This window comes from Platichthys flesus, chromosome 7, assembly GCF_949316205.1.
Source record: "Platichthys flesus chromosome 7, fPlaFle2.1, whole genome shotgun sequence".
NCBI lineage: Eukaryota > Metazoa > Chordata > Actinopteri > Pleuronectiformes > Pleuronectidae > Platichthys > Platichthys flesus.
Genome location: NC_084951.1, coordinates 19,479,373 through 19,502,828, shown reverse-complemented (window position 1 = coordinate 19,502,828; position 23,456 = coordinate 19,479,373). Strand labels below are relative to the sequence as shown.

The window sequence follows — 23,456 nt, the reverse complement described above, 5'->3', positions numbered from 1 at the left end:
CAAATTGAACCTCAAGCTGAGGGGGCAGAGGGGGGGGGGTTACTCCATGTACTTCTATAACATTGTCGAGCCAATAAGGGACACTTGAATGAAGAGTGAAACGGTCGCAGCAGAACCAGAGATTTGACTTTGTTATTGTGTTAATTGTCATAGGAGACACGCGCAATGACCTCTATCTGACCCTTGAGCGTGGAGAGTTTGAAAGAGGCGGCAAGAGCGTCCAGAAGAACATCGAAGTCACGCTCTACGTGCTCTATGCTGACGGCGACACGCTCAAAGTATGACACACGTGCACACCAGTCGTTCTGTCCCATATCACCCATGCATGACTCACGATGCGTGTACTGTTCCTCCCATCCTTCACACGCGTTCATTTGATCAACCGCTCACGTCGTTAGAAACTAACCTCTTTTCTCCTCTTTTCAGGACTGCATCAGTTTGGGCAGCGGGGAGCCCAGCACCAGCGAGTACCGCTCCTTCGTCCTCTACCACAACAACAGCCCTCGCTGGAGCGAGATGGTCAAGCTGCCCATTCCCATAGACCGCTTCAGAGGGTCCCACCTACGCTTCGAGTTCCGACACTGCTCCAGTGAGTCAGTAATGCGGCCCAGTGGCAGTCATCCCTCAGCACACGAGTTTATCAGGAGAGACTGGATGAGGCTCCGAGCCGTGCGAGTGTGTGGTGTGTGCGCAGTGATGATGCATGATACTATGATGTGCTTTCTTTCAGCTAAAGACAAAGGGGAGAAAAAACTGTTTGGTTTTGCCTTCACGCCTCTGATGAGGGAGGATGGGACCACGCTGTCAGATGAGAGCCACGAGCTGTATGTGTACAAGGTATGCGCGGGTTTCACACACACACACTCACACACACACAAACACACACACACACACACACAAACACACACACACACGCACGCACACACACTCGCGCTGGGAGTGTGAGACGAAGACAACTTTTGGTTTGCCTTTATCTTTGACCTGTGTGTTTTTAGGTTTTCAATAAAAATAGATGATGGGCTAGCTGCGGTGGTGTAGGTGGGGGGGGGTGTTTCTGTGTTGATGGAGCGTCCCGTCCTGGGAGACAGCTTCATAACATGTTTTCAGAGTCTTGTCAGATTTTGACAGCGTGATGAAATGTGTGTTTTTTTCCTGCTCTCAATCATCAAAAGCTGGAGCTGCTATGTGATCACGGATCAGCCCTCCATGGTCTTAAAACACTGTGATTTGGTATAATGGTAACGGTGTTTTAAGCATTATATACCATCAAATTTAAAATTGACCACAGCTTTAGGGTTGACACATTCATATATATCGATTTCATTGTGAGTGTTTAAGGAGTTCCTTTCTGAACATTGTGTGCATTTCACTCGATACCACTCCAAACTGGTATCGGGCCTAATCCAGGTTTCTGAAAACATAAGCAGTTGTTTATCAGATCACAACGTTCCAAAAACCCACGATCAGAAACCTCCAATCACCAACAATGGGCAATAATTATAAAATATGCATTTCTGGTTTTGTCATTGGTCAGAAGCAGCACAACACGATTTTCCTACAATTACATAACTGCTGCAAGATGGAGGAGCCAATGAAATGTGTCTGTGCTCTCAGGCCAGACATTATAAACCAACATCACTGACACCCTGCTGTATCTGAAGGCCACTCATCCACCAACACTTTGTCCAATGACGTGTGTGATGATATGTAACAGTCTCCAAGGCCTTAATGAACGATCTCTAAACCTCCTGTGTCCGACCCACTAGTGTGATGAAAACGCCACCTTCAGTAACCAGGGTCTGTATCTGAGCCTGCCCTGCTGTAAGGAGGACTTCAACAGCTGCCCCAACCTGCCGGCCAACCTGCCCTTCCAGAGGAGCCCCAAAGAGGCCCTCTGCGTCTCCACCATCCTCTGCTCCACCAAACTCACACAAAATGGTGATCTCATCTAATCTCATATGCTAGAGTCCTTTTCATACATGTTCTCATCACTCTTTTCATTTGGTACTGAACTCTGTGTGATTTCTGTTTCCAGTCGACCTCTTGGCTCTTCTGAACTGGAAGGCCCATCCGGACCGGGTTTTGGACATCCTCGGTCGACTGCGTCAGATCAGCGGCGAGGAGATTGTCAAGGTCGCTTTCTTCAGATCATGGTTAACATTTATCTAATGATGTGCAGGATGTAAAGAATATATTGTCTCTGTAGCTTCCTTGACCACAAAAACATAAAACTGACTTTATGGATTATAGATGATATAATAATAGTAACGATAATATTATCTACGTGTTGACGCGATGAGGTATTTAAAGGTTTAAATCTTAGAATGACGATGCATGCTGACTTTTTTTCATAAATATTCAGAATAAAACATCTGTTAGTGTGTGAGACAGAAGAAGCCACATTATTATTTCAGGACTTATTGCCGCGTTTGTTTTGGATGAAGGGGGCTACCCTTTGTTTCTATTCTGGTGCTCAGCAGGGCCTTTAATGTGATGGTTGTTCTAAGTGTTGTCTTTGGTTTTCTCCTCACAGTTCTTGCGAGATGTCCTGGATACACTCTTCTGTCTTTTAGATGACAACACAGATAAATACGGGCCACTGGTTTTCCAGTCACTGGTAGGGAATTTAATAAAACGCACACAACTCCAATTGAATAATTGAATGTGACTTGAAGCAGAGGAAACAGACATAACATCTCCATTTACGTGTGTGTGTGTGTGTGTTCAGGTGTTCATCATCAACTTACTCAGGGACAGCCGTTTCTACCACTTCAGACCTGTCATGGATGCCTACATCCAAAACCACTTTGCTGGAGCTCTAGCATACAAGTACATTTACTTGATTCATCTCGGTAAACATGACAATTCAAATACACACCCACAGCGTTGCATGTGATCTTGACTGCCATCGTCTCTGCAGAGAGCTGGTTCGATGTCTGAAGTGGTACATGGACCGCTCGGCCGAGGTCGTCCGGCAGGACCACATCCAGGAAGCCATGAGGGTAAAGACTCACACAGTCTGCTGTCTGGTTTGGTTTCTGAAAGACAGAATAACACAAGTGTCTTGGCTCCTTCTACTGGGATTAATTAGTATAAGACATATGGACGTGGTCAATAAGGATAAAGAGAAGGGCTGATAAGGAGTAATGTGAGTAGTGAATTCACTGCAGAGAGAAAGGCTAATGAAAGGAAGTCATAGGAACCTTCTGCAGGTATTGATACATGCACGTTTACACGTTTTTTCTGTTTCAATACCTGAAAATTGGAAATGTTTCATTAATGCATTGATTTCCAGTCACAATACGATTGAGTACTCAGTAGTTATTCTATGTTACGGAGCTTCTCATTTCCTCCCACGTGACGTGAACCTCGGCTGACTGCGTGTCTCCCTCAGGCTCTGGAGTATCTGTTCAAGTTCATCGTCCAGTCTCGCATCCTGTACTCGAGGGCGACCTGCGGGATGGAGGAGGAGCAGTTCAGGGCGAGCATCCAGGAGCTCTTCCAGTCCATCCGCTTCGTCCTGAGTCTTGACAGCCGCAGCTCAGAGAACCTGGTCTTCACGCAGGTCAGACAGATGAATGTCGCCTGTCTCTCTTTCGTTTCTTTCATAAATGTTTTTATTTTTCATTTATTCATCTTCACAGTTTGAGTTTCATTGCTTTATTATTTTATTAACTTGTTTCTCATTTCGTTCTTGTGACTTGTTCCACCTTTTTGTTCTGTGCATTTGGTGATTGACGCTTTAATCCCCCGACCCTCCTGTTGCCCCATCCTGTCATGAGAGATATTCTCTCATGACAGTGTGTTTATCATTGATGTTTTTATGTATGCATGTATAACATACGCTAAACTCTTCTCACCTTGTTCTCGCCCTCAGGCGGCGCTGCTGAACAGTTTCCCTGATATCTTTGATGAGCTGCTGCAGATGTTCACTGTTCAGGAGGTGGCAGAATATGTCCGGGGCACCCTGGGGAGCATGCCCAGCACAGTGGACATTGGCCAGTCTATGGATGTAGTCAAACTGCAGTCCATAGCTCGTACAGTCGAGAGCCGCCTCTTCTTCTTCCCCGGTGAGATAAATATGAAGGGTAACAAAGTCTTTGTTATTCTCTGAAGTTACCACAGCAGCCATGTGTATATTTGTCTGTATATGGTTGTGTGTGCAGCATTATATTTTTCATGCTTTCTCTTTTTATTCAGAGTCTCGTAGTATTTTGCTGCCGGTGGTTCTGCATCACATCCACCTGCATCTGCGCCAGCAGAGGGAGCTGCTCATCTGCTCTGGTATCCTCACCAGCATCTTCTCTATAATCAAGACCAGCTCTATGGTAAAGTACATTCTGTTTTACACATCGGACTGAAAACCCCATGTGATGACTACAAACTGTTATTTCTAATTACAGTGATACATCTGTAGCTTGAACAGACCGGAGTCTTTCCATGAAGCAGCATGTTTACATCTCAGTTGTTGACTCAGTGTTTCTCTGCTTCCCGGTGCTCTGTCACTCAGGACTCTTCAGTTCAGGAGGAGGTGGAGATGATGGTGGAGAGCCTCCTGGACGTGCTGCTGCAGACTCTGCTGTCCATCATGAGCAAGTCTCACTCTGTGGAGACGTCCAGAGGACAACGCTGTCCGCAGTGCACTGCCGAAATAACCGTAAGCTTCCGCTCCATGCTCCTCTTCAATGTGCACTCAAAACAAGTCGGATTTCGTGATTTTTAAAAATGTGGTTACCCTTGTCTGTCTCTCGCACAGGGGGAGTATGTTTCCTGTCTTCTCTCTCTGCTCCGACAAATGACAGAGCTCCACTTTCACCATCTACTGAACAACTTTCACAGCAAGGAGGAGCTGAAGGTGAGAAACCTCAAAGCAGAGCAGTTTTCTGAGGCCTCTTTACTACATAGATCTAGACTGCGTAAACAGCGTTAATATATTCACGCAGGAGTTCCTGTTGAAGATCTTCTGTGTGTTTCGCAACCTGATGAAACTGACTATCTTCCCCCGGGACTGGAGCGTCATGAGGCTTCTAACCAGTCAGTGAGTCTGCTTTTCCTCCTCTGTCCCACTGTCATTGTCCCAGAGATGGTAAGGATGCACAGCCAACTATTAGATCAGACTCTCCTCAGATAATCCTGCTCTGAAGGTGACGCTCGTGTTGCAAATTGTTTCATCTATTTTTGGCCGCTGCCTCGTTTGGTAAGCTGACGGTGTGATGTTTGCCTTCTGCAGAATCATCGTAGTGACAACACAGTTCCTGTCTCCGGCGCTGCACAAGAACTTCTCAGAGGCCGATTTTGATTTCAAGGTGGGTGCTCCGACAGCGGGGGGGCCGGCGTTTTGGGGAACTCACTACTCTACAAAACCTCAAAATATTCAATATTTCTCACTTGAAACACATGGGATTTGTTCAATTTAACAATGACAACTAATTGTTGCTTCTTCCTGTGGTGTGTGTGTCAGGTGTGGAACTCCTTTTTCAGTCTCACTGTGCTGTACATCAATCAGCCCAGTCTGCAGCTAGAGGCGCTCGGCCCGGCTAAGAGAAAGAAAGTCCTCGACAAGTGAGAAACTACCAAACACTTACCATCTTTTATGACTCTGGTTCTGTCATTGATTTAACTCTTTAACACTTGTTTATCCACTGTCTTCTTTCTAGGCACGGAGATATGAGAGTGATGATGGCGTATGAGCTCTTCAGCATGTGGCAAAAATTAGGTGGGTCATCTTTCTTCAAGTAAAACAGTGCACCCCCCAACGTGCCACTAACGTATATATTTCGCTGCCTGCATTTAGATCTTAAAGGTTCAGACAGTAGAACTTAGTGACCTCTAGTGGTGAAACTGCATGTTGAACCTGTGGTAGCCTTTGATTTGTTCTAGTTTGTCCAGTCTGGGCTTCTGTAAGAAAACATGGCAGCCTCCGTAGAGAGGACCCGCTCCTGATGTTAATACAAAGTATTTAAATATAGATGGCCCATTCTACACTAAAGGAAACAACACACAGGTGAAATGATCACTAGGATTGTTTTAGATTTTAATTCTGCCAATAGATACCTTTTACCTAAATCTTACACACTGAACCTTTAATGAAATCAGCCCCAACAGTTGCTCACATGAACATGAATCTCACTCTCTCTCTCCCCCCCCCCCCCCCTCTCTCTCTCTCGCTCTCTCTCTCTCGCCCTCCAGGTGACAATAAGCCCCACTTCATCCCGGGAATGATGGGGCCCTTCCTGGGGGTCACCCTCGTCCCTCAAACTGAGGTCCGAAATATCATGATCCCAATTTTCCACGACATGATGGACTGGGAGCAGAGGAAAAACGGCAACTTCAAACAGGTCATTGGGACGTTTTCCTGTCACCTAATGCAGACTGTGCACTGGGGCTGTGATGGAAGCTGATATAAATGGACGGCTTTTTGCCACGCACTGTAATCATCTTCTTCCTTTTTTCGTCTGAATGTGTTAACGTGTGTGTAGGTGGAAGCGGAGCTGATGGATAAGCTGGACAGCATGGTGTCAGATGGGAAAGGCGATGATAACCACAGAGAGCTCTTCAGCCTTTTGTGAGCATCAAACCTGTTTATTCGGCCTGTGGAGTGATATTCAGAGTGAAGCTGCTCTCATGCTATCCTAACACACTTCTCTTTGTTGTCTGGCTTTGCACACCCCAGGACCATGTTGTTCGGCCCTTATCCGAGGTGAGGTGTGACGCCTTCCACGGCCAAGGCCAGGAGACGTCCTGATTCATGTCTATTTACTTGCCTTGCTGCTTATCTTGAGTAAGAACGCCTCACTGTATTTTCTGTGCAGCCTGCTGGAGAAGATAGAGCAGGAGACCTGGAGAGAGACGGGGATCTCGTTCGTCACATCAGTCACACGACTCGTGGAGCGATTGCTGGATTACAGGTGCGCTGAGATTATATCACGCATGATAAACAGACTAGTTTGTGTTGCAGAACAATGAGAATCCTGAATCTTTATGTTCAGGGACTGCATGAAAGGAGATGAGATGGAGAACAAGAAAATCGGTGGCTCTGTCAACCTCATGGTAACACATTACTGAGAGGGTCTGGATTTGAAGGACACATTTCTAAGAGTAAAAAATTCAAGGACTGAGAGTTTGACGTTTCCTTTTTGTTATATTTTCATTCACCTCCAGAACTTCTACAAGTCGGAGGTGAACAAGGAGGACATGTACATCCGTTACATCCACAAGCTGTGTGACCTGCATCTTCAGGCAGAGGACTTCACAGGTAACAGAGAGGCCAGGTGCTGGTTTCTGTGGTGTGACGTGGTTCAGTCTTTGTTGGCTGAATACAGGTTTTTACAAAGACACTTTTGGTCTGGCATTGATTTGACTTATCTTAGATGATTGGATGTCTTCTATGATTTGATCTGCTGATTTTGCTTCATGCAGAATTCAGTTTTACTGAACTTTGACATTTAAATTCATCAGGCTCTCCAGTCAGTTGGAGGGAGGTGTGGGGCCGACGGCTCATTTTGGGAAACACTCTTCATTTGTAGTCTTGTTTCATGGCTGTACAGCAGCAGAGAAGGAGGGCTGCTGCTCTGTCCTAGTGTGTGTGCGAGCGCAGTGAAGGTTAATGACAATCATCCATTTAACGATTGCAACTCTACCCACGCTGCTGACATGACCCGCAAGCTTTTAGCCACGCCACTCACGAAAGAATTTCCCTGGGGTTAAATCCACTCTTCAGGATTGTGTGTGTGTGTGTGTGTGTGTGTGTATGTACGTGTGTGTGTGTGTGTGTGTGTGTATGTGTGTGTGTGTGTGTGTAAATGTATTTGTTCAACATCTCTGTCAGTTAATTTTCATGCTCCTGTCAGGGCAGGACAAATCTTTATCATTAACTTTTATGGCTAAAATGGAGATCAGTAACCTCACATACTTCTCATCGCTCCATCCGCCTTTAACCTGAGGTATAAATAACAAGAGTGACTAACAGTGCGTGTGTGCGTGTGTGTGTGTGTGTGTGTGTGTGTGTGTGTGTGTGTGTGTATGTGTGTGTGTGTGCAGAGCCTTACAGGTGATAGCAGCAGGACCCAGACCCTCTTTTGTTCAGTGAACCGTTTTCTGTAAATAATCCTAAATAAGCCTGAGCAGACCAAGGACTGAGTCTGGGGGCAGCATCCTTTGAAAACTGGTGAAACCAAAACCACAGTTGACTGGATTTCTTGATCAGCCTCAAATATGAACGATTATGGATAAGAAAATCCTATCATGATCGCCGATGTGTGGAAGCTAATTATCCCACAGAAAGACTTTAGCACTATATTTAAATATAGATGACGCATCTCCAGTTCTTCTCTCCAGTCAGAAATTAAACTTAAATACCCTGGATATACGAACGCTGCCATCTTGTGCATTTGGAGTCTTCACAGTAGCGATCAGGGATGTAGCGAGATCCTGAAAGAACATCAGTGTGATATTAACTGCCTAAAATAACAGAAACCACTATAATACACGTATTGTAAAACTCTATTTTACATATATTCTGAATTTGGTCTATGTCCCATACACATACATGGAGGAGGCAGGATCTATGACCCTCTACCAGGTGATGATCCAGATGTTTTAGATTTACTTTGGGTCAGCAGTCATTTCGTCCATCTCTATATACAGTCCAGGGTAGAGACACGTTTTAAAGGTAGATGTCTGGCATTGACGGGTAAAGATAAATAAGACATGACATTATGGCTTCATAGTCTCCACAGGCACCAGTTGTTTTATATGTGTCTTGTATGTCTGAGATTGAAATCACATTTGTTCTATGGATTGAGGTTAAAGCAGATTTTACTTAATGTGACTTTCAATCATGTAAACAAGAAATCAGAGGAGCTTGACAATCTGTGTAATCATGTAAATAACTCTTAAGTGTTTCAGCTTCATCCTCATTACTGACAGTGGTGGTTTTTATTGTGCGCATGTAATTGCAGCCAAATATGACTAATTGAGTCCAACCTTATCCATCACTTTTGTAAAATAAACAAAAGGCAGCTGGCGAAATACAGAAATCACATTTCAGTGTTGTGCAGAGTTGGCTGTGATCGCACATGTGGATTCTCTGTGAATCCCTGTCTGCCAAAAACATAGATTCTCATCATTCATCTTCGGAAAGGGAAATGTATCTTCTGGTTTTAGGTTGTGAAGGCAATGGATTCATGTTGTTGTATTGATCAGTTCAGGGCTGCAGCTACTTATTACTTTCATTGTTTATTGATCTGCTGGTTTATTTTATTAACCAATAATCATTTGGTCTTTAACATTCGAGATTTCTAAGGATGATGTCATCATGGAGAAGCTCTGTCGTTCAACAGGCTGGTCGATTATTCCTTTTGATAATTTCCCAGTAACTGCTTTGACGGTTTCATAGTCGTTTGCTGGGAACACGTCCTGGTTCAGTCTGGTTTGCTCACTGCACAGAAGACATAGAATATCTTCTACCCTCTCTGTTGTCTGCATAACTCACACCCTCAACACATTCGATAACTGCGTGAAAGCAACAACAAATACTGTTCATATTAAATTGTGACAGAATGAAAAGACATATTTTCACATTTGAGGGTTGTGCCACAACAAGTGAGAGAAACAAGGAGAGTGAAGGTGATTACAGGGATCCAGGTGCTCTTTGCACCTCTGGTCGACAATACACACAAACATCTTGTGCTTGTGCCACTGACTGCACTTTGTGTCACACACACCATCTGGACCCGCAATGTCTGGGAGGTATCAGTTCATCACTGCGGTCAGATTGTGTAAAACAGGATCAACATCTGCAGCTTTGCTAGAGAGCAGGCGAGCAGGAGGAGACGCTGTCAGTGTGCTGACCTTTGACCTGCTGTGCCCTCTCTGCCCTCCCTGCCACAGAGGCAGCGTTCACTCTGCTACTGTACTGGGAGCTGCTGCAGTGGGAGGACCGGCCCCTGAGGGATTTCCTCCACTATCCCTGTCAGAGCGAGTGGCAGCGCAAGGAGAACCTGAGTCGTAAAATCCTCCACTACTTCAACAAGGGCAAGGCAAGTGAATTGTTCTGTAGCTTCACCTCTCTCTCCTGTTTTTACTCACTTAAACCAGTGTTAAAGGCTGACAGTGTCTGACCTGTGTTTGGCTTCAGTGCATCTAAACTTATCTTTCAATTCTATACAGTTTTATTGGTATAGCATCAAATCACAGCATTTATTTTTCCAGGCATTTGAAATGGTAAGGTTGAGAAACAGGGAAAACCCAACAGTTCTTAGCAAACACTGGAGAACAAACCTTTACTGGATCCAGACATAAGTGAGGGTACATTTATAGGAGCTTTGTGCTAAATACTACACAACAGAAATGAAGTTTTACAGCTTTTTAAAAAATACATATTTAAATAATATTCCAGTAGCTGTTTGTTGCAGCTGTTCCTAAGATAATTACATTTTGCTCTCATTAACACTGGCACAGAAACAGAAGCCTGTGGTGTTATGTATAATGTTCCTTCAAGTTCTAATCTATCTCCAAACATTTTTCAAGTCCCCAGTGAATTTGATTGTATCTTTGTTGTGATGATTCATTTACTAAATTGAACAAAAAATTTCACAATGGGGTAATAAATACTCTAGAACCGTAACTTAAGTACAAGTGACAATAGCACTGTGTGAAAATATAGGTTTAAAATACAGTAATTTAGGTAAAAAGGTACTGTAAAAATAACATGGTAGCTTTTTACATTTACTCTCCCACATTTTAGAGACTGTTATTCCATGTTTTACTAATTATTTTAAACTCTTTATATACTGTTGAGTTGAAAAATCTTTATTGATGCATCATATTTTGCAAGTAGATCTTTTGTTAGTTGGGAATCACAGTAAAGCAGATACATGTAATGATGTGAAGCAGCTTAAAATGAATCTACTCCTGTAAAATTCAGCAGTGTCTTTTCCATGATAATGAAAGTGTTAACCAGAAATAATCGTACTGCTTCCGAGTACCTCCTGAACTCTAAAATACCTTTTTGTTCCAATTCAAACACTGAGTATCATGATACTAACATGTAGGTTTCACCCACACTACTATACTATAACGGTCAGTTGAATAAAATGTGATTTGCCTCCTCCTGGCTCTCATCCACTAAATTACATTAGTGGACTGGTCTCTGTTCTCTGTCGTCCGGAGGGGACTTTCACTGACACGTGAAAGGCTAGAGTTTGTGCACACTGGCCACAAATTAAAAGTACCAAATGTCTCCCCCGATGTTGAGACTCAATACCACCTGGTGCAGTAGGTTGCACTGCAGCAGGATCAGTGAAACAACTAACTCATATGAGAGCGGAGAGGTCTTTCCTCCTTATGTCATATTAACCCTTTGAATTACATTTCCATGAAAGATAAAGATTAACTGAGTCAGAAATTCAACCCATCTTGTGTTAATAGTGTTTTTATGCCATAAATATAGTTGCATGTTAATCCACACACGACCTCTTGGAAAGAAAAAGGAGCCTCACATCCCATCATAGACTTGATATTGGCTTCTGTGCATTGATCCCACTGTTCACTGTAAACATGTCTATCCTAATTTGAATCCTACTAAAGACAGATATAGAAAGTAGAGGCTCTAACATGGATGAAATTAAGGGAAATGTGTATTTTTTTGGACCATTTAATGCCAAAGTTTTTCAAGTTCTCTAAACTTTACCTTTTGAATAACAATTTGTCTTGATAGCGAATGATACATTCATCTCCACTGATTTCTTCCATTTGCTCTTTATCTCATTTGTATGTGACTGTGCAGTGCTGGGAATATGGAATCTCTCTCTGCCGGGAGCTCGCTTTCCAGTACGAGACTTTATACGATTATCAGAGCCTCAGCTGGATTCGGGTCAGTGAAGTCTTGCACGCTTCCTCTTCCTGCCGTTATTATCGAGCAAGCATCCTCTGTGTGTGTGTCTGTGTGTGTGTGTGAGTGTGTGTGTGTGTTTATTGCGTCTAACACAATGTCCTGTTTACCTGCGCACGCCCACGCTCACCAGAAATTGCAGAGAATTCAGCGACGTGTGTGACTGAGTCATTACTCACGGTGACTCTTCTGCGCATTTCTCCTTCTGTGACAGAAAATGGAGGCCGCCTACTACGACAACATCATCGAACAGCAGAGGATTGAACCCGAGTTTTTCCGAATGGGTTTCTACGGCAGGAAGTTTCCTTTCTTCCTCAGGGTAAGACTTCCGCAAAGCTCGTCTTCCTCTTCTCTGTCCTGACACAGTTTGGATTCTGCTGAAGCAGCCGCAGCCTCACTGCTCAGTCACGCTTCGGCTGCGGCAGCTTGTTCAGGACAGACAGCCTGGATGGGAAATTGATGTAAAAGACGAGAGTGGCACTCAGTAGAGCTCCGGCCTCAGCCCAACGCCCAACAGTCCCTTCCAATTCACGCTGAATTACACACACTCGTTAAGATCAGTCCCCTAAATGGGCCTGATTTTATTTTCATCGCCATCTATTCATTATTAAAAGGGTGACAATGTTACAAAATTCAAATAATCCGCAATTTCTCTCCACTCTTACATTCAACAAACACATCAACAGCATCAGAGAAGCTTCCTCCACGTCTGTTCAACCATTTCTAACACAGTCCGATGCTAACGTTCCAACTTATGTATTTATCTAATCTGAACAGGATCACAACAACATGCTGTTTCCACTGTGTAGCGGTGAAAAATGCAGCTGCTACAAATCAAAATTGATGAAAAGATTTAAACCACATAAAGACTTTTATGGTCCCCTCACCGGCTTCCTGTTTCATCCTGGTCAGACTAAAAACCGCTGTTTCTTAACTTAAAAACTCTCTGGAGATTTGCAGCGTCCTATTTTTGGCAAAACTCCTCAGACCTTGTGGGACTGAAAGCTCAGCTCGCACAGTTATGGAGACACATTTATACAGTATTTTAGAAAAGTGCAAGTCGTTGGGAAACAGTTAAAAGTGATGAAGACGTCAGGAAACATCTACATTATTTGTTCCCAAGGTTTTGCCAGTTACTGAATTTTAGTTTAAATCAGAATTATTTCTCTATACTGTTGTGATTTATATTTATCTCTGCCGACTCTTGCCTGTCACTGTCCATCTTGTCTACATCCACTGGTTATCTTCTCCTCTCTGCAGAATAAGGAGTTTGTGTGTCGTGGTTATGACTATGAGCGGCTCGAGGACTTCCAGCAGAGGATGCTGGGAGAGTTCCCACAAGCCATTGCCATGCAGCATCCCAACCAACCCGACGACACCATCCTGCAGAGCGATGCTCAGTGTATCCTTCTTGTGTCACTGTGGCTAGTTGTTTTATTTGCTTGTTTATAATGTATTATTCCATATAATGTTTATTATTGTATATTTAGGCTTTTAAGACATTAGCAGAAAACTGCTAATCTGCACATTTGAGAAGAAAATTTTGCAGTTTAACCAATTTACACCTGACGCAACATAATTATATTTAAGCTTCAGTATATAGATGTTATGATTACTTGGTTTTGGTTAATGATTGATTTGCTTAATTCATTTCTTATAAGCCCCCATTAGAATTTATGAAAGATAATTGGGTACAGTTCTTATGGATTGTAATTTAGACTTTGATTTCCAAATTCAGAAAGTGACACTGTCAGCCTTTCCTGTGAACGTCCGTCCTCGTCTCTCTGTCGCTTCCTTGACTCTCTCTTTCTAGATTTGCAGATCTACGCGGTCACTCCAGTGTCAGACATCTCTGATGTGCCTCAGCTGGAGCGTGTGCCGGAGAGGATCAAGAGCTTCTACCGCATAAACAACGTCTGTCGTTTTCACTACGACAGACCTTTCCACAAGGGGCCCAAGGACCGAGAGAATGAATTCAGGGTACGGTGAGCCGGCAGCGCCACCTTCAGTCCACGGCTGCTTCACAGTTTCGACACTTTAAAATTAAAATGTAAAAATAGAAAACATTTTCAACGTTGACCAAACTGTCAAAAAACTGCTGCTGATTCAAGCAGTGATTTGTTTTTCTAGTAAGCAGGTGTAACACCCCCTGGTGGACACAGTGGAGGACATTCAGCTTTTAGGCAGAAATGCCTCTAAAATCTAAATTCTGTAAATCTTAAGTATTTGTCTGTAAGTTGAAAGCCTTATGACTAAATAGGAAAAGTTGAAATTGGTAAAGAAAATGTCTCTGCATTTTTTTTGTTAGACGCTAAAAAAACAGCTTCATCAGGAATATGTGGGTTTGACAGTTGCCTGGCAACATGAGCAGCCCACCGACTGTCATGGGATTGAGATGTTTTTCAGTCACAGCCGCATCAGGTCCACTAAACATCATCTGTTAAGTCATGTCATTATCACATATGTCCCCATTATGTTCCAGACTTTATTGACTTTGTTCCATTAAATCCTCTCCAGCTGGTAAATTCCCTAATATGTTAAAATCTTTACATCGTTATTGTCATTTTATATATTCTCCCAAATCCAACAATGATATTCACGCTACAATTATTTATTTATTATATTTTTATAAGACTTAAAGCTGTCGAATCATTTTATTTAATTTCAATGATAAAACAGTTCTTGTTGTGGATTCTTCTCCTGTTTGTGAATGTACAGACTTGTTTGTTTCAGAGTAACATTCACCGTCAGTGTGCTCCTCCATTGTTCTGCTCCCCCCACCCAGTTTTTCTAGCGTGACCACAGCCAACCGAAAAAAAAAAAACTCATTCAACCAGCAGGGCATCAGAGACTTGGACCAGACAGGAGCTTTACTTTCCTCTGACATACTGACCCACATTAGGAATCAAACCACCTCAGAACTTTAACTCTCCAGTGAACTGCGTGTGACGCTACAGCACTGAGTTATCTCTTTGCCCGGCTCTGGTTATTATTAGGGACTGTTGGACACAGTCAGATCTTCACTCGACTCCATTTTCATGATACTGCCGGATGTGGTTGACAGTAAACTGCACCATGTGGTTCTTCAACAGAGTCTGTGGATCGAGAGAACCACCCTGATTCTCTCGCGTCCTCTGCCTGGGATCTCCCGCTGGGCGGAGGTGGAAAGGAGAGAAGTGGTGAGGAGTTATTTATTCTATCATCTTACCCTGCACATAAACTTTTCTCTTTAACATGTAATTTACATACACACACACACTTTCTTCCCTTTTCTCAATGCTGTGGGTGAATATGTGTATTTCCGTCCAGGTGGAGGTGAGCCCTCTGGAGAACGCCATTTATGTGGTGGAGAATAAGACCCAGGAGCTGCGGACGCTGATCAGCCAGTACCAACACAGGCAGCATCACGGTAACATCAACCCGCTCAGCATGTGCCTCAACGGGGTCATAGATGCCGCTGTCAATGGAGGCATCGCCAGATATCAGGAGGTACTGTCACAGGGCAGAGGGAGGGAGAGAGGGAGGGAGGGAGGGAGAGAGGGAGGGAGGGAGGGAGGCGGTGAAAGCTGCAGAAATTAGGAATCTGTGGTCGTCATCCTTTGACTCACCCTCTCCTACACCAGGCGTTCTTTGACAAGGACTACATCAGCAGTCACCCAGAGGACACGGAGAGGATCACACATCTGAAGGATCTGATGCAAGAGCAGGTCAGACTCGGCTTTTCACATTCATGATACGGCGAAGCCCCGGTTTAACAGACGCACTCGATAACAGAGTGAATATCTATCTGACTTCATGACAGGTGCACATTCTGGGAGTGGGACTGGCGGTTCACGAGAAGCTGGTGCATCCTGAAATGCGTCCCCTGCACAAAAAGCTGGTGGATCAGTTCCACATGATGAGAACAGGTTTACACCATGTGAGTACTTGTGGTTGGAGGTTTTACATTTTTCGGTTTAGTTTTCAATCCTTGCTCATGTTCATAAAACTGTTTGCAGAAGATGTGATGATGCGAGGGTTGCCGTGTGTTCACATGCAAGTGCTTTAATGCATGTGTGAGCAGTGTGGTTATTCAGAGCAGTATATGGTTGGGTCCCAGCAGGGTGTGCCCAGCGTGGATCGATTTGGCCCCGCAGGCTGTCAAGGGGTCAGCTCTTCTCGAAGCAGCCTCTCCTCCCACAGCCACATGAGCCCTGAGAGCGTGCGTCTCATACACAGACACAGGTCAGTCCCACGCAGAGACGCACATCTGAAACGAAGGCCCCGAACCTCAACCGCCCCTGCAGCAGTGATAAATGTTGTTTCTGACATTGCCTCTGTCCACAGCCCTCTGAACCTCCAGGGCTCGATCCGTCACTCCTCGTCCTCCCTGTCGTCTCACACGTCCAGTGAGGCAGGAACCCTCGGCATGATGACTGACGGCCTGATGGGGGAGCACCCAGAGGAGGCGCTACACATGCAGGTCAGGCCTGAAACACACACACACATGGGTATTATGTAAAGCAACACTAACGTTAAAACCGGCATTTGTAAAAAACATTAAGATATAAGTTATTGTATATTACTTGATTTATATGGTTTATGCTATATTTTCCATCCGATAATCAGGAAACTTTCCTTTTTATTTCCTAAAATAATATCTGGTATTTATCTTTAAATTACTATGGAATTCACAGTATTTAGTATTAAGGGTCTTGGTGAAACTTGTGAGTGCTACACTACAAAACTATGTAGTATTGGTTTAATGAGTATATAATTAATAATGCACTTAGAGCATATTATAACAATCAGGTAAATATTGATTAAGATTGCGAAAATTATAAAGAAAGTTTCCAAGAAATTTGCCAAAATGCTCTGTTACCTTGTTGTTAATGCTGCTTTTGTGATGTACAGGACGTTTTACCTCTAGTTTTCTGTCTGTTAGATGAAATAAGAAAGATAGGAAGATGATTTGTTTTCCAGCTCAGCGCCTTAATGTCTCTTGTTATATTTAGCATATGTTCTGTTTTGCAGCCGAGCCCCTCCTCCTCCAGCCTGAGCTCCATCCGCTCCAACTCTTCTCAGATTATTAACTCGGCTCCCTCGAGTGCCAGAGGTGAGTAACGCAGCTGCACAGAGTCACACTGGACCCGGAGACAGAAACTGAAATGATCATTGGGACCAACAACAATATTTATGTGTCTGCGTATATTATATTTCTTCTTGCATGTTTTACCAATAAGGGAAGTCAAGGGGAGCACAAATTAAAAAAGATCCTCCACACATTTCTCATGAATCATCCATCACCTCTTCTCCATCCAGGCTCTCCATCTTTACCAGATAAGGCCAAACACAACCGAGAGGTGATGATACTGTTGCCGTCTCATCGCGAGAGGGTCAACAACGCCATGTACTTCAACATGGCCGAGAACGGACAGGTGAGAGAACTGTACAGATTGGCCCTTAAAATATTCAATCTGCTTTGGATTATTAACTCTCTTCTTTATTTTCTCAGAACAACCACATGCAGCGTGCCTTACTTCAGCAAGTCAGCCCCTGTAAGCCGTGTGCTGATCCTCACATGAACCTGCCAGAGAAAGGTAGCACACACCCACACACGTGTTAAAAACAGATCTAAATATCACAGTATGTGTTGACCTACTTGTATGTTCCCCCTCCAGTCTTTCCCAATGCTCCCAGCAGCTGGAGTCTAGATGGAGAGAACAGGGAGCAGATGTCCTACATGCCAGGATCTACTGGAGGGGTAATCATGCCCCCTGTCCCACCCAGGTCCTTCCCACCGGGTACTTTCATCTTTTCACTTAATCGTCAGGGTTCAGAACATGTACTTTCATTTCAAACCAAGTATTCAAACAGGCTTTGAGATCTTGTCTTCGCTCGTTTGACTTTGAGGTCTTCTTGCAGGACACTTCCTGATGCACTGTGATGCGTACCACCACCAGAACAGCGAGCCCCCCCCCGCCCTGCCTGTCCGCTCTCTACGAAAGGTGCGTGAGAAACGTCTTGTTAAATTGGAATTTACCAAATTGTATTATGTCAGGTGGTTGCTCAAAATAAATATCTAAATTCTGATATATATTTTAAGTAAGTGTAATTTTATTAATTTAGTTATTATTTTCAGTAATCTAAAATTTATTTCAAATATGTTTAGGGTTCATTAACACTTTAAAAGCGTACAATTCAGATAATCCTAGTTTTGACATCATGATGGACAAGATCAAAAATAAAACTTCTATTTAGCAACTTTTTTGTTTTCAATATATTCCACATAGGAGTTGCTTCGTCAGTTTTGTGGAGGCATTGTTGAAAAGTCGATCTCATCAACTGCTTTTTAGATTTATTTATTTTTTTAGCTGTGTTCGTGTTTTAATTTTAATGTCTGGACTGAATTTCGTTAACAGCCAAACTGGCTCTCTCTGTATTTCTCCTTAATCGATTTCCTTCTTCTTCTCGTTTCTCCTTGCTCCTCTTTCTCAAATTATCAGCACTTTGTCTTCATTTACAGTTGATTTATTATATATACACCATTTCAAGTTAAACGACTCATCCCAAAGTGCCTGTGATTGAGTGTCGACATCAGCCAAGTCATAATTACAAAGCAATTTTCAATGTTTGAAGCATGAACGATGAAGCAGCTGCCGACTCTCTATCTTCTTTTACTTGAAAATAATTCCAATATTTCTGACAGCATGTGAAGGCAGCGTGAGTCAGGTTGAAATTCAGGTTGTCGGAGTCTCTGCCTCGACTGTAGCTCAAAATAAAGACCCCCATGATGCTCACTGTCTCTTTATCTCTGTCGCCAGTCTCCTCTGCACCCGATCCCCGGCTCCCCCACCAGCCCTCAGTCAGCTCTGGGGGGCAGTAACTCCACCCTGTCAGGCAGCGCCAGCAGCGGCGTCTCCTCCCTGAGTGAGAGTAACTACGGGGGTCAGTATCCGGACCCTGGCCCCATCAGGAACGATGCCCTGGAGCCTCTTCCCAGCCACCTGTGGTCCCCGCCTGACGAGTACCTGGCCTCCCCCTACCTGCACATCCACTACGGCGGGCCAGAGATCGACTCCGTGGACCAGGTGCGCCCCTTCCACTACCGCAGCCCTTCCTCTCACCCGCACAACCACCCACACCCTCACGCTCACGCCCACCCGGGGATGGACAGCCACTCCCACGGGCCGCCGCCTCACCACCACGCGCCCCCCCACGGCCCTCACCACATCCCTTACCGCCGGCCTCAGCCCCCAGCTGTGCCGCCCAAGCCCTACCTGAGGGAGGGCTGCATCCCGGAGGAGGAGCTGCCCCCCCAGCCCATCCCGCTGCCCCGCAGGATCTTCCACTCGCCCCACGGCCACAGAGAGGACCTGGGCAAACACGCCTGGGAGCAGTGCATCAGCGAGGAGCACGAGGAGACGCAGTGATGAGGAGGAGGCTCCACTTTGATGTCAGTCAGAGCCTTTAACTCCTTGTCTTTTTTCTCTCTTCACCTGCACTGGGTTAAAGGAGCAGTTACAGAAAAGAGTCCACCATGAATCTGTGTGTTCAGTCAACGCTTCTCGCTCTGTGTTTTAACTCCAGTGCAAGTGACAGAAAGAAAAAAACGAAGGAGTGAACCTGGAGTTTGAGGTTTGAGGCTCGACCACTGCTCCCTGCGGGCCTCTCACAAGTGATCTGAAGAAAACGATCCGCTGAACGAGACAGATCAACTTTGTTCAAACATTGATATTGATTGTACACGACTGTACAACTCGTCTGTGAGCATGTTTTTTTGTTTTCATTTGAGAAATAATACAGCAACAGTTTTGTGAAATATGACGATCAGAACCAACCAGGTGCAGTATAAGCTCTGAACTCCCTCGATTTCCGCTTTTCATGTCATTTTCACGACGACAGGTTATTATTCACAGTGAAGTGACTCCTCCGCTTTAAATGCTTCATATATACGACATTCTTATTTTGATAAATTTGCTACATTATGGTGTTTTCAAAGGCTTAAGTCCATTTTGTTTTTCAAAACACTGTTAAGTGCTCCTTAATAGTGAATCATATCAAATGGCGCACTGTAATACGTGTTGCTGCTGGGCTGTCACACACAGCAGGTCTCCAGGGTTGGACTCTCTCCTCATGGACCGGCTTCTCAAGGGATACGAACTCCAGTCGGCGGCAGACTGACCATTTCCTGTCCGTACCGCGTGTACAGGAAACCTACGTGAATGTATTCAGATGAGATGTTCTATTCGTAATTGCACAAGCTGCAATCCTGGTTTTTCGTTTTAAGTGCTTTAAGTTGAGTCTATGTTGAAGAAGTCTCTATTTGTCTCTTTTGTGTGACAATGATATCTTGAGGGGGGGATGAGAGCGTCAACGCGGACTGATGGGGAGGGGAGGACAAAGACAGGCATGTCCTACGAGGACTCTCCACTTCACACCTCAACCTGCTGGACTCTCTCTCTCTTCATTTCCCTTCCATCTTCTCCTTCCCTGTCTGGTTGTCAGACCATGCTAAGCAGTGAGGGCTGAGCCTGGACAGTCGCACTGGCATCTGATGACACTGTCTGGAGCCTGGCCCGCTGAGTGGCCGGCGGAGGGGCCCACCCAGACAGCGTTGGAATTGCCTACCTGCCTTAAGTGCACTCAAATGCAGTATGACCCCCCTCATCCAGACTGTGAGGAGTTCATTTAGCGACCGGCCTGCTCTCCTTCTCATCCTGTCCGCTGTACCTCCTGAAGGGGGAAAAAAAAGATGTCGACCTACAGTAGTGATGTTTTCGTATGGTTTCATCCCGCTTTGGTTTTCAGATTGTCGTTCGGTTCGTTGCGCTGATATTTCTTATTCTGCCTGCGGCTCTTTCTCGATGTGCGAAAAAATTGATGACGTGTTTAAGAAGAACGTTGAGGCCCGGACTCAGAGGGAGGTTCACGTGACGTGGAGCAGAGGAACAGCGCTGTTTATTGAGACGGACTGAGGGTGGAAGGATATAGCTAATATTTTAACAATTACTTGTTTTCCTGGTTGTTTTTTTGTTTTCTTTTTTTTTGCAGGTGGATGCTTTGTGTTACTGTACATCAAGTTGTCAGCTGACTAGACAACAATCTATTTTTGTATGTGAGATCATCAGTTGTGTGAACATATTTCAGACCGAGACAGAAGGCCCAGGTACTGCAGCTGTACTTTGTATGGAGATGAACCTGAGCTTAGATATATACAGTATGTGAGTATCTCTTGTGAGCTTGATGGCACTGAGGGTAACTGGTGACTGAAGTGATGCTCAAAAAATGCGTACAATAGAGTTTTCAATGTAAATTCTGTTATTGTACATACGGCAGTATTGTGAAATATTTTTGAGAATTATTGCAGACACCCCAAAAAGGTTTATCATTGTTTTGTGTATATACATGTACTCCAGAGATCAATGTAATTGATAAATATCTATAATCAGTGTTTGAAAAAGGACAAATCCATTAGACTGTGGCTGTCTCCACCGTTCTTGACTTTGAGTCTTCTCATATAAATACTTTATACACTTTTCAATGTGCTTTCCTGTACATATGGTGTTAGCATGATCAAACAGTGTTTGGTTGTAAAAGTGGTTTTCCTACTCCCATAACTGCTGTGGTATGGAATTCATTAACAATGCCAAACATTAAAGACAATCTTTTATCAGCTCGAACTCCCTCCTCCTTACCTTTGCTGGGCTGTGATTGGTGGAGCAGTGTGCGGCGGCGGCAGTAGAGGGCGCTCTCCGTCATGGAATTACAAGACTGTGATACCAAAGTGGGGAAATTGCGTTATCTGTGTGTGTGTGTTTGTGTGCGTGTGTGTGCGTGTGCGTGCGTGTGTGGGTGTGTGTGCGTGTGTACCTTTGCTTTATTGGTTGAGGACATTTTGACTGTGACCCACCTTCAAATGTTTCAGGTTATCCAGGTTAATATAGGTTTAGATTAGAACCAGGATATGGGTTAGCATAAGGCATTTAATTGGCATGGTTAAGGTAAGAGGTAGGGAATGAATTCAATACAATGACTGTACCTCACAAATATAAAGTGTGTTTGTGTCTATCCATTGTTATGAGGCCAGTTTTGGTTCAAAACCATCATCGTGAGGACATTTTGATTGGTCCTCACAAATTCAAAGGCCTTTTTTGAGAGGTAAGACTAGGTTTTAGGGTTAGGGTTGAGGTTAGGGTGAGGGTAAAGCACTTAGTTGTGATGGTTTAGGTAATGTGGAATGCATTATGTCAGTGTCGTACCTACGCCTTTCTGTGGTTGTGAAGAGCACTTTTTGTTCCAAACCATTTGTTATGTCGTCACAGCTTCACGGAGCTTTTTAAAGGTTTAAACTTGGTTTCAAGGTTATTTTTAGAATAAGGTATAGAGCAGGTTAAGGATAAAATAAACCTAAAAAGGTAAAAATAAATAAGTATCTTGAAAAAAAACTATAGACAGACAAAAAATTATGATTATTTTTCAAAACATTCCAGTTTGAGATATATTTATCTTCACAAGCACATAACAGACACAAAAGGAATATTGTGTGTTTGTGTGTGTGTGTGTGTGTGTGTGTGTGTGTGTAACATGACACACAATCCCAGCGGCTCCACCGCACATGAAAAGAGGAGACAAACTCGTCAGCTGCAGTGACAGCTCGGGTCCCTGCTCTGCACCAACTCAAGCTCCACTCTGTCACTGACATCGCACTTTGATATTCGAATGCAAATCCATGTGTTTGTGTATATCTCATCTGATGTGCGACTGGAGATTAAGTTTTATTTATGCGAATCATGAAAGAAAACCCTCAGAAGCTTGTTTTCAAATAAATACAGCAGCAGAATGAACACATCTTTCCTCATATATCATGAACATAGTGACTGAGTAAAGGATGTGCGGCCTACAGATGGCACAAGTGACCTGATGAGACTAGATTCACTAGATTCTAATGTTTGGAAAGAGCTTTAGTTCATGGTGATCATGAGAAGAGGGATGTATGGAAAGAAGAGAACCAAAAAAAGCAATGAACAAAATCAAACTAAAGCGATATGTCAGACCGAGATAGACAGAGAGACAGACGGACATGTCCAAAGGCCAGTACAGAGATAGACACATAGAAAATGCCAAAAGAAAATCAAGATTTCCATGCTGTGGAAGACTTTAGCTGAATAACACATTGCAGGCGTAGGCTGTGTCTGCTCGCCTCTGGAAGTGAACGTCTTTGGCACCGATGAGGACGAGCCTCTCTGCGAGTTGCATATCCATGATGCCGTCACAGGAATAAAAAAAAAAACAAAAAAAAAACCAGAAGAGCTGGGATGAAAGGATCCGACCTGCCTCTCCAGAGGGTGATGATGCTGCTGCGCTGCATGCTGATGCAGATCCTGAATTTAGATTTTTGCAGCATCACTATGGCTCTTCTCATTTTTTCCATCTCTCTCTCTCTCTCTCTCTCTCTCTATTAGCGTCTTTTTCAGATTCTTCCTCGGAAAGCTTGTGTTTTGTCCTGAGGGACGTGAAAGGGATTGATGTCAGTATATAACAATGTGCTCTCCACACAGAGCAGCATGTGATTCAGTATCTC

General features: G+C 44.0%; 1 protein-coding gene across 1 annotated transcript in view; it reads left to right on the top strand.

Annotated features, from left to right (window-relative positions):
• Positions 1–21,548, top strand: part of LOC133957123 (dedicator of cytokinesis protein 3-like) — a 43,800-nt gene extending 22,252 nt beyond the window's left edge. Inside the window, exons 15-54 of the mRNA XM_062392565.1 lie at positions 154–278; positions 427–589; positions 731–837; positions 1,767–1,938; positions 2,036–2,133; positions 2,534–2,617; positions 2,729–2,829; positions 2,921–3,002; positions 3,395–3,565; positions 3,878–4,070; positions 4,201–4,328; positions 4,511–4,657; positions 4,757–4,855; positions 4,944–5,038; positions 5,231–5,306; positions 5,462–5,562; positions 5,658–5,716; positions 6,190–6,338; positions 6,480–6,565; positions 6,674–6,700; positions 6,813–6,908; positions 6,990–7,050; positions 7,162–7,255; positions 9,892–10,040; positions 11,789–11,875; positions 12,108–12,212; positions 13,154–13,295; positions 13,707–13,873; positions 14,986–15,072; positions 15,203–15,382; positions 15,517–15,600; positions 15,696–15,812; positions 15,975–16,117; positions 16,220–16,355; positions 16,907–16,988; positions 17,195–17,310; positions 17,388–17,472; positions 17,554–17,676; positions 17,798–17,880; positions 18,697–21,548. Coding sequence (XP_062248549.1) covers positions 154–278; positions 427–589; positions 731–837; positions 1,767–1,938; positions 2,036–2,133; positions 2,534–2,617; positions 2,729–2,829; positions 2,921–3,002; positions 3,395–3,565; positions 3,878–4,070; positions 4,201–4,328; positions 4,511–4,657; positions 4,757–4,855; positions 4,944–5,038; positions 5,231–5,306; positions 5,462–5,562; positions 5,658–5,716; positions 6,190–6,338; positions 6,480–6,565; positions 6,674–6,700; positions 6,813–6,908; positions 6,990–7,050; positions 7,162–7,255; positions 9,892–10,040; positions 11,789–11,875; positions 12,108–12,212; positions 13,154–13,295; positions 13,707–13,873; positions 14,986–15,072; positions 15,203–15,382; positions 15,517–15,600; positions 15,696–15,812; positions 15,975–16,117; positions 16,220–16,355; positions 16,907–16,988; positions 17,195–17,310; positions 17,388–17,472; positions 17,554–17,676; positions 17,798–17,880; positions 18,697–19,305 — 5,009 coding nt within the window. The 3' untranslated portion in view covers positions 19,306–21,548. The remainder of the gene's footprint in view (positions 1–153; positions 279–426; positions 590–730; positions 838–1,766; positions 1,939–2,035; positions 2,134–2,533; positions 2,618–2,728; positions 2,830–2,920; positions 3,003–3,394; positions 3,566–3,877; positions 4,071–4,200; positions 4,329–4,510; positions 4,658–4,756; positions 4,856–4,943; positions 5,039–5,230; positions 5,307–5,461; positions 5,563–5,657; positions 5,717–6,189; positions 6,339–6,479; positions 6,566–6,673; positions 6,701–6,812; positions 6,909–6,989; positions 7,051–7,161; positions 7,256–9,891; positions 10,041–11,788; positions 11,876–12,107; positions 12,213–13,153; positions 13,296–13,706; positions 13,874–14,985; positions 15,073–15,202; positions 15,383–15,516; positions 15,601–15,695; positions 15,813–15,974; positions 16,118–16,219; positions 16,356–16,906; positions 16,989–17,194; positions 17,311–17,387; positions 17,473–17,553; positions 17,677–17,797; positions 17,881–18,696) is intronic.
• The last annotated feature ends 1,908 nt before the right edge of the window (positions 21,549–23,456 follow it).